The 11,065-nt window shown below is 37.4% G+C and overlaps 1 protein-coding gene across 1 annotated transcript; it reads left to right on the top strand.

Moving 5' to 3' along the window:
* Window positions 1-342: 342 nt before the first annotated feature.
* Window positions 343-7,615, top strand: trappc3 (trafficking protein particle complex subunit 3). The gene is made up of 5 exons (XM_027175462.2): window positions 343-548; window positions 3,335-3,432; window positions 5,063-5,162; window positions 5,820-6,002; window positions 6,767-7,615. The coding sequence occupies exons 1-5, from the start codon at window positions 507-509 to the stop codon at window positions 6,884-6,886; spliced, it is 543 nt and encodes a 180-aa protein (XP_027031263.1). The 5' UTR covers window positions 343-506; the 3' UTR covers window positions 6,887-7,615.
* Window positions 7,616-11,065: the final 3,450 nt, after the last annotated feature.

Raw genomic sequence — 11,065 nt, 5'->3', positions numbered from 1 at the left:
GAACAGAATAAAGCGATTGTTGTGGACAAGATTATTATTATCAATTATTATTATTATTATTATTATTATTAAATTACACTACAAAGTTATGTTGTTGAAAACATCTACAAAAAAAACTGTATGTGAGTCGACTCATGTATGTGTGCGTCGACTCTAAACTAATAGCTTGTCAGTGCTTTGGCGAACACAGCCATCTTGTGGGGGTTTTGAAAATATATATCGCTATTTAGTCAAAAACTCTCAGGATGTGCGTTGTTGGTTACATTTAAATGTTCGGTAAAATGTTATAAAAACAGGCCAAAAAGCGCTTTTAGCATATAAACATATCCTGTGTGCAGAAGAGAGAACACTACAAATCCCAGGAAGCAAAGCGAAACACGACCTCTGACATGCGGAAGTGAATCGGGAAGTAGGCTTGAAAGCGATACAGGAATACGATCACTGTATTTCAGAAACAAATTAATAAAATATAACTTGTAACCTACAAAGCTGTCATACGATACACCATGTCCAGGCAATCCAACAGAACTACAGACAACAAGAAGATGGTAAGTTTGTGCATTGAGTGTCTGCAGATTAGCTTCGTTAGCTAATGAAAGCTAAACATCTCCGAATGTGGTGATAATGTCTTATATTTACTCTGTTTTATTTTACCGATAGATCAGCGTTGGAAACTGAACCGATCTGTCGCTATTTATTACAGTTATAGCTGGTTTTAGTATATACAGGAAATGGTTATACAAAATGTCTGCTCTTTTGTATTTATTCTTGTATTACGGTAAAACTGTGGCTTATTAATATTAGATAGATAGATATATATTTAGATAGATAGATAGATAGACAGACAGAAAGACATAGACAGACATATAGATAGAGGGATAGATAGATAGATAGATAGATAGATAGATAGATAGATAGATAGATAGATAGATAGATAGAGAGACAGACAGACACACAGACAGACAGAGGGACAGATGGGTAGATAGTCAGACCAGTAGACAGACAGACAGACAGACAGACAGACAGACAGCTGTATTCAGATGACAAGTTACTCGAGTTTGTCATCTTTCTCCCTCCATGTCAGTGAAACTAGATTTTGGGATACATTTAACACGGATGTTGCAGAGACATGGAAGTGTTGGTGCTGCTGCTACATGTGTATCAGGTGCAGAAGTCCAGCTTCATTGAGCTACAGGTCACCAACCCAAACATATCCAGCCAATTACAGCACTGTAGTATCAACCCTGTGCTGAGAATGATCCACAAACCAGATAGCGTGTGGTCATTGGGGGTCGTCAAGTGATCCCTTTCCTCTGTTTTATGATTGGTTACAATACAAACAGTAGCTTGGCTATTTTATGAACGAGAGATTGTACTTAATAAACTGGCCATTGAGCGAGTACAGTCGTCCTTCGGTATAACTTGTTATAGACCACTAGATGGCGCCCAAAACTAAGAAGCAGAGAACATTGTAGCGATGGTGGCTCATGAATTAGACGTTATTGTTTATATAATGTGACTAACTGATAAACTAAACCAGTCGTGTGTATTGGGCTTTTTTGTTGTTTTTTATAGGACATTTCATCCAAATTTTCAACATAAACAGAACAAAGATATGACTTCTAATTTAAGAAGAAGAAGAAGAAGAAATAAATATAAATATTTTATTCATTTATTCATTCGTTTAGTCATTCGTCTTTGATAACTCCTTAATCCTGAGGTTAGTATTGCAGGTAATCTGGAGTCTGCTAGGAAAAAGGTGGGTGTATACCCTGAAAGAGAAACCAATCCATCACTCACATATACACTCACTGCACAGGCACACACACACACACACACTCACACACACACAATCACACACACACAAGCTGTTTTTAAAGGATTCTTGATAACCGAGACTTGCCAAAACTGCTACCAGGGCTCTGTATCAATACGTTTCCTCTGAAACAGACACGTATCATTTTGTGAAAGCCCGGTGTCAAATCACATTCAAAAGGATTCTATAGGAAAAAATTAATTATGATTCTTTCTGTGTTATCACCACTGATAATCTGATTGTCAAGTACTTATTTTGAGATTAATAATCCCTGTGTGAGCAGCATTAACATTCCTTAGCTGTAGTTCATTATACCACAGCAATTGGCTGACATTTGAAGTTTCTTTATTTATTAAAGCTCAACCCATTGTACTTATTTCATCTATAGTTACGTTTTAACGTTGTGGAACGTCCACGAGAGGATGTGGTTTTATGTTATAGCAGGAAGAGAGTGTCTCTTTTTATTTTTGTCTTGAAATTAATAAGAAAATAACAACCAAAAAACACAAAGGCTTTCTCAAAATGGAAATAGAATGACACTTATAAAGCACTGACATCAAGAATCCTTCCATAAATAATAGAGAAAGCTGACGTAACGTGTGCATAAATAAAAACCTTTCTGTCAGGTCTCCATTTATAGCTACTGTTAGTGAAAAATTAATAAACCCTTTTCTACCTGTTCACATTCAAGATTTAACGGTGCATGGTATATATTGATTTAAAGCAAAGAATGAAGGTACTGTAGCTTAAGGTGAGGTTCATTATTAGTGATGGAAAGCTTGTGAGAATAAATATTAGGGCTGTTATTAAAAGCTAGTGTTGAAACCTTGAGGTAAGGTAAGAGGTAAGAAACAGTGCTATTTTGTTGGATCTTGAAAGCAAGAAAATTTCACGGGCTTCACAACTGGCAGAATTCAGTCCAAATGCCTATTTCAACAGATCAAACAGATCGACCTTAACAACAGGGAATGTGTGTAAAAATGGCAGTATATTACTGACTCTGGGTTTTTTAAAACACACGCCATTGCGATTTCTCTAGCAGATCCTGTGTTGTAGCTCATTGCAGGTATTCACATTCATTTATGTAAATTGTTTACAGGTAAAGCAGCTCATCAAGGAAACAGATGAGTCTTCAGAGACAGACTTACAGATTTAGCTTCTCTTCTCTGATTAGCTTAGTGATGCAGGGAAAAAAGTTGATGATAAAAGCAGAATGTTTGAAAGAGGATTGGACATGGAGGTATGCGTTTATTCTCAAAACAGATGTCTGTTCGGAGTCTGTGGCGTTTGTCAAAAGTGTTAAGTTGAAGCGCTACTGTGAAACAACGCATAACCGAATCAGTTTGATGAGTCTTATTTATAGCAAGGAGCTAAACCATGGTTAATCATTCAGCGCTGACTGCTGTCACCATTCACTCATGTTAGCTGCTTATTCAATCTTTGCCGAATACCACTGTTACATTTGAATAAAAGTAGTACTCATTGATTGCCTTTCTGTTTTTTTCCCCTGTTAAACAGAATTCCGAATTGTTTACTCTCACATATGGAGCCCTGGTCACACAGCTCTGTAAGGATTATGAGAATGATGAGGAAGTGAACAAGCAGCTTGATAAAATGTAAGTTTTGTATCTAGTGTTTTTTTCTTCTCTGTTTGTACTTTCACATCTGGTTTCACCTCCAGTAAAATTTACATCCAGTTAGACATTTCACTTCTCGTCATTGTTTGAGTTTGTTATTGTAAGTTTCTGAGAATGTAGTGATGTGAATGTTGATGTCATTTTTCCATAAGCAAATCAAACTAGAGTCAGTGGGTTTGTTTTAAGATATAATATTGTCTATGTCGATAGAACATTGACAATGTTCTCTCTCTCTCTCTCTCTCTCTCTCTCTCTCTCTCTCTCTCTCTCTCTCTCTCTCTCCCTGTGGTTCGGTGGGGTGATGTGGTGTGTCAGTCTACTTTAGTAGGCGGTTAACAGGAAAAGTGTGAACTGTACATCTATAGTCCTTGAGAAACCACCACCTACCCCACTGCATGATGTAAAATGAATAGACCAACTGTGTGGCTAAGGTCCTGTCCATTCAAATATATGCCTTAATCCTGCAGTACACTGACAAATTCCACTACCTCTTTGAAAAGAATAACATCTAGTAAGACGTTAAAAATGATTTATCGCTGTTGGTTATTTCTGTAATTTTCTTTTTTGAGATCATGGATTCTGTGAGAAGGGTTTTGTTGTAAGGGGGAAAACATAAGTAATGAAGTTGCTCATCTTGCCAGTCATCAGAGGTGGAGTTCGTGATGAATGCGTTAAGGAATCTTATTATTCATTGTTGAAACAGTTACTTACCTAATATTTGAAGTAACAGAAGCTACAAAATAATACGAATATTTTCAAATAGCGTTCGAATAAAGTTCAAAATCCTAAAGTGCTTTTACAAGCAAAAGAAGTATATTTTGTATATAAATAATGTATATAATGAAACATTAAAGTGATGTAATAGTCTGCCTTTAGCTTCACTACCTGACATCACTATACATTTAAGTCACAGAGCGGTATGACGTGGTAGCCTAGTGGTTAAGGTGTTGGATTACTGATCGAAAGGTAGTGAGTTCGGATCCCAGGTCCGACACTGTTGGGCCACTAAGCAAGACCCTTAACCCTCAATTGCTTAGTTGTATAAATTGAAAAAAAAAATTTAATTAACTCTGTATAAGGGAGTCTACGTAATGCTGTATATGTAAAATAATCAGTTTCCTGTGCTAATTAAACAGCAGTGTAATTTACATTTACTCTTTTCTATTCACATTTACTATTCACCGTTTCTGAAACTCTGAACCCTGTCCCATGTATCTGTTGTTGTCACATTGTCATGTTCATCACTTTATTTGTTTAGATTTGTTTTTTTATTTATTTCATCTAGTCCTCCAGCATCCATGATCCTAAGGGTAATGTCTCTATCTATATGATCAATGGCTGAAGCACCGTTGAGCTTGCAACAGTTAATTGACTTATATACACTTGTATACAACTTCAGTTCCAGTCTTTCATACAGCTGTCATAAATAAAGTAAAAGCAGTAAAGCCATTGTTTCAGAATGTATCTTGATCTTATATGGAGTGTGCTATATTATGAGCTTTTACTGTATATAAAAGGTGTATGCATATAACTGCATATAAAAGGTGTATGAAAAATGAGGTTTTAACAACAATAATAAGAATAACCCCTTGTTTCTTTTTCCTTTAAGGGGATATAATATTGGAGTACGTCTTATCGAGGACTTCCTGGCTCGCTCCAGCGTCGGCAGGTGTCACGATTTCCGAGAAACAGCCGACGTGATCGCGAAGGTATCAGAATGTCATCGAGTTAGAGCTCGACTGCATTGCTTTTCCAAAATACATTGTTAGAGGGGAAAGAAAGTTGGTGCCCACTAACCATGGAAATGTGTATGAAAGCAAGTGAGCACAGTCTCCAGTGGTTTGCCGTCTAAATGTTTATCCCTTCGGTTTATTGATTAGCATTTCCTGAATCATACATCCTTGCTAGTTCTACCATAAATTCCACCGCCAGTCGCAATGTTGGACACGCTCACCATACCTCAGTTGCGCTGTCTTATTTGTCTTTACATCTGATGATGACCAGATGTACCAAATGAAACATTTCACTACAAAAAAACGTGTTGGTTCTCACTGAAACAATGGCTGTGTTTTTGCTCACTCCTCCCCATCCTGTTCTGCTTTTGCTTTCCACTGTGAGCCACGTTGTCGGATGTTAATCTGCTGTTTGCTCAGAACAATTCTGGGCTCCTGATCAGAATACTGAACCTTTGAATCCTTTTCACATTATATTGCTCCCTTGAGGAAGGTTCAAAAAGCCATTCAGAGTTCAAGATTCCAAACTCACAATTAAAACTTTGGTGACAGTGGGTTAGTCGTTTAATCTTATTCAAATGAAAAGACTGGGTTACATCATTGGTTAAGGATATTTCTGCTTCTTATGGACAGGTAGCCTTTAAAATGTATCTTGGCATCACGCCCAGTGTGACGAACTGGAGCCCTGCTGGAGACGAATTCTCCCTCATCCTGGAGAGCAATCCGCTGGTGGACTTCGTGGAGCTTCCGGACAACCATAACACGCTAATTTACTCCAACCTTCTGTGCGGTGTGCTAAGAGGAGCTTTGGAGATGGTAAAGTGTTTCAATGTGTACCGTTTCACAGGGCATCTATAATGAATTTCATTTGATTCATAAAAATATAATAACATTATTAATTGCTGAGACACTGAGGAAAATGTGGATCCTATTTGAAAACACTGATTCTTATTAGCCATGGGCTAATAAAATCTGCATAATCTTTTTGTAAAGTTCTTCTATGATAAAATAGCTGCTCTGTCAACTCACAGAAAAATTCTCTCAGTAATGAACACAGCCGATTTAGCTCTCGCTTTCATGACATTAATTAATGAAGCAGCATGTTCCAGCTCAGCTTTGGTTCAACAACAGGTTACAAAACATTGATTACAAAAGAAGGCATGTGTCGTTTATCCACTTATTAAGAATGCTAGCTAATATATCACTCGGTATTAACATTACCTCACAGATTATTATGGATAAACTGCAGTATAAACTCTTCTCCTGTACTTTGGGAGTAATGTAAATAAAAAGTAAACCATTTCAGGACATAGTGTTGAGGCAAAATTCATCAGGAGGGTGAACAATACTAAGCTGAGTCTTTATCATTCTGAAAATTTTATATTTTTAGAAACAATTATGAAATATTTTTACCTCTGCATCCCAAAGAAATGTTATTGGGAAATGTTGTGTCATTTCACCATTTTACTGAATAAGGGTGTTAGTTGGGGACAAATTAAGACAGTCACAGACAAAAAGACTGAGGGGAAAAATGTTGCCCTTCAAGTCATTCTCCAGATTTTTTGGGTCTGTTTTCACAGGTACAAATGGCAGTGGATGTTCGTTTTGTTCAAGACACTTTAAGAGGAGACAACGTGACAGAAATCCGCATGAAGTTCATCAAGAGGATTGAGGAAAATCTGCCTGCTGGTGATGAATGAAACTGCTGTGATATTCTGGCTGGAGAAGCAGAAAAGCACTGGCTTATTGGATCTGAAAAACTTTGTTCATTCAGTTTGGTCAGAGCCAAACACCTACAGTTTAGCCAAAAAAGAGCTGATCCTTTGTCTGCCATTTAAGTAGTAATCATTCACTTTTCCTCCTTTTTTTCTTTCTTTTTTTTTTTTTTTTTTTGCTCTTAATGGACCATCACATTTCCAAGGAATATTTGGTCTGTGATTTAATTTAAAAAAAAGAATCACTTTAACACTATTTTTTGACAATATGTTAGTTTTTACTTCAGTACTGCTTTTCAGTTTCACCCCACGTAGTGTTTATCTCCTTTATTTCAGAAATAAATGTCCTTTGTTCCTTCATTGATATGCTGATTGGAAGAGGCACAAGGAAGGATGTACACTCTTGTTTTAAGTAGGCACAGATGTACAGTGCATTCCCTTTAACAAGTGATATCTTTATCTCCTCTATTGGCCCCGTATTGGAAAAGGTTTCAGATTTTTGGAATTTGCATCTGATAGTTTGCTATTGAAATATACTTAAAGCAACAGAAATGAAACCAAATAAAGGGTCATATGTTTCTGCTACTTTCTTTTTTTTTTATTATTTTTCTTTTTAAATCTGCATTTTGTTATGTAAAGTATGTGTGTTGAGTTTGAAGTAATTTATGTATAAATAACAAACAGGAGAATAAATAAATTACTAAGTCAATGTGAGTCTTGTCCTGGCCCTGTCCTTCTTCTTAGCGCATTACTTGTGCCATTTATTAAGCCTGTGTTATGCTTGTGTATGAACTTATGTAGAATTGAATCATTTTGATGTATTACATAGCCAGGAACTCTTATACGTCTTATCAACTAGCCAAGAACAAGTTTTATCATTCATCTAAAAGCAACATGTAGAGAATGAGGCCCATGTGTGCTGAGAACAGAGCAGCAGTGTAGCACTTTCCACTTGCGTGTTTTGTGGAAAGTGCAGCGTTGTCTGTGTGTTGTGGGAGTGGTTCAATAGCCATGTGGAGAATGGAAGCTGTGTGTAGAGGAACTGTTGAGTCTGTTTCCTGTCTCTCTACTCACATGTAATGAAGTGTTGCGCACCTGTGCCTCCTCTGAGCTTATCAAGCAAAGGGCTTTACACATTGGGGTCTGTTAGACCTGCAATGCAGCTGAAGTTCAACAACAATGAGCTAATTTGTCTCATGTGTTTACTCAAGCAACATGGAAGCAATCAACAGCTGCAAGTTGAACAGTGTGTGTGCAGTTTAGGTGTGTTTTAATTGGGTAAGTTGGGAGGTGTTGAGACTGTTGTATGGTGTAGGGCAGAGTGGGTAGGTCATTCAGTGAAAGGAAGCTTATTTCTCTAGAAAGATTTTGCAGGTCTTGCTAATGGGTTTGTCACTCAGGAGTAAGCAGCTCCTTGTTTTCCTGGCTTTCTCACCTCACCTTGTCAGTCAGGGAAGAAGCATCAAGCCATCAATTGTGCTGTATTTCTTTTCCTCAAATGGCTATTTGGCCTTATTTTGCCTTTTTTTAATCTCAAAACTAGGACAAAATCGTGAAATTGCAATAAGCGGGATCTGCTAAAGTAAAGGTTCTAAAGTTTTCCCTGATATTTCCTGGAACCAGTTCTTCAGCTCATTATCCGTTCATCATGTATGAATTAGAGCGAAGTTGATACTTTTGGTTTGATTCAATTTCACAACAAAGCAAAAAGCAAAAACCACTTTATAAGGGCTAACCACTTTATTACACATTACATACAATGTTTGGTTCATTTCTTGCAGTTGGATGGATTTAGGGTCGAGTCACGCACGAGTTTGGAACCAGACCCGGATGTTGTTACAGTATATAAAACCCCATGTGAGTGTTCTGCTCTCACCTGTGTAAGTAAAGGTCAATCAGGAAACAGCATGGATTAAATGCTGTATATGTAAAAACACTTTCAATTCCAATAAGTCTACGAATTTGGAGTTAAAAACTCTGCATATTCGGATGCACCAGCTACCTTAAATGGAACAGCACCCTTACTGACTCATGCAATAATCCCATCAGCCAATCATGTGCTCAATAGCTTCAGTTAATGCTCACATCAAAGCATTTAACTTTGACCATGGCATGGATTTGGTGCCAGATGGCCTGGTTCAAGTATTTCTGAAACTGCTGATATCCTGGAATATTTATGCACTAGAGTCTCTGGTGTTTATATAGTACAGTATGAATCGAAAAGCAGGAAAACATCTGGTGAGTGGCAATTTTGCATGTAGAGGCAATTTTGCATGCAATTTTGCAAAATGCCTTACTGAGGACCGATTTCAGATAAAGACCTACTTTGCACTGACGAAAGATTGTACGTTAAATAACCACATTTTACAGCAGTTGTTAACAGAAAAGCATTTCAAAGCTCTCAACATATTAAACATTATGCGGATGGGATACAACAGCAGGAGAGCAAATCAGGTTTTTTCAAAGAACAGGAATCTACAAATGTGGGCACAGACTCAGCAAACACTTCCTGTTTTTCTGTGTAAAAACTCTTCCTTTTCATTTCTGTGACTTTTTGTTCTGCTCTAACCAAAAAAACAATACTATGAACTAATGCTTCTTAATTAACCTGTAATTCATTCATTCATCTTCTGTAACCTCTAGTCAGGGTCATGGAGGTTCTGGAGGTCTCAGAAACACTGGGCATAAGGTGGAAATACAGTCAATAAGACACAATTACACACATTGACACACTCATTCGCACCTGGGGGGAGGAAAGTGAAGAACCTAAAGGAAACTCCTGCAGACACAGGGGGAGATCATGTGAAACACCACACAGTCAGTAACTGGATCTCAGGACTGAACCAGTGCCCCTGAAACTGTTAGGTGGCAATGCTACAGGCTGTCTAACACAAATATATGGAGTCTGTGTGATAGTTGCTTGTCTATTGGTCTATCTTGGTTCAGTTTGCTTTGTAGACTCTTTATTGACATACATGTTGGAAAAATGTAGGAATTCTTCTTGGTTCTTCCTCTTCCTCTTTTACAGATTAACAGAGCCCACATATTCAGCATGACGGTTTCATTTATGACACTAAATCTGACTTCTTTCTTTAAACTCTGAAATCTTAAATGTCATTCTTCTCTGTATTTTTATTGAGACGGTTCTTGCAAAACAAGTAGCAAATGTAACAGACCTGAAACAATGCGCACCAAACCAGCTTAAGCTTCCAAAACACTACCATGTGAATTTAATAGAAAACAAATGGAGAATGGCATGCTGAAACAATAAAGTTGTGTGGATGGGCTGATGCTAGCCCACAGTTACTGAATCCCCCTCATCCTTTCTCTCTTTCTCACTCAGTCTCTCCTTCTGGAACCACACTTTCAAGCTGTGCCAGCATGAAAGTATTGGCAGTGTGAGAGATGAAGGGTGGAGGTGAAGAGGAAAAGAGGAAAAGAAGAGCAAAGAAAAGCAGTGAATTTTTCAAAAAATACCTTATGGATGTATGGAAGTGCTGATTTTGAAAGCCTTGTCCCAGAAAAAGGAGTGTTCCTGCAACCATCGCACATCTCTACTGTCCAGTTAGCCTTGACATTGTGGGGTTTTTTTTCAGGTTATTTCATCGTTTGGGTCAGTAGATTATTTTTCTATATGACATTCATTTTATAATTGTTTATATTTACTTTTATGGCATTTGGCAGATTCCTATAATCAAATGTACAAAATGTACAGCAGCTATTAGAAACAGAAACATATCTAGACACTTGCCCCTTCTTAGCATAATTGTGAATAGATTTTTCGTAATTACTTTTCAAAAAGCAAATTTATAGCATGTCCAAATAAGACACTTTCTATATTAGTGTGCAAATCTCTGCTCATTTTTTCCCAAGTTAGTTCTTGCCAATTCCCACATTATAGCATGACAGCTACCACCAGAAAGGATGAAGGCTGACACATGCTTCCTCTGAGACACATGAAGCCAACCTATGCATTTTTTCAAACTGCTGCTTATGCTGTGTCACAAAGCAGCATTGTACACCTGAACGATTGCGTCAATGTGGCATTGAGTCGAAATGTTTTGACTTTTCATCGTGCTTTATTGTTTTCCTTAATACTATCACAAAAACTGGATGAACATCTCTGAGAGAAAAAAAAATACTGAGTGTGCAGTTTTCTGTTAT

This window comes from Tachysurus fulvidraco, chromosome 24 (assembly GCF_022655615.1).
Source record: "Tachysurus fulvidraco isolate hzauxx_2018 chromosome 24, HZAU_PFXX_2.0, whole genome shotgun sequence".
Lineage (NCBI taxonomy): Eukaryota > Metazoa > Chordata > Actinopteri > Siluriformes > Bagridae > Tachysurus > Tachysurus fulvidraco.
This window is presented reverse-complemented; position numbering and strand designations above follow the sequence as displayed.

Bases quoted from the DNA above. Each gene is read 5' to 3' on its own strand.
- trappc3 (XM_027175462.2), top strand. From the start codon at position 507: ATGTCCAGGCAATCCAACAGAACTACAGACAACAAGAAGATG. The intron at 3,433-5,062 runs GTAAGTTTTGTA...TTTTCCTTTAAG, and splicing joins AACAAGCAGCTTGATAAAAT to GGGATATAATATTGGAGTAC. The intron at 6,003-6,766 runs GTAAAGTGTTTC...CTGTTTTCACAG, and splicing joins TAAGAGGAGCTTTGGAGATG to GTACAAATGGCAGTGGATGT.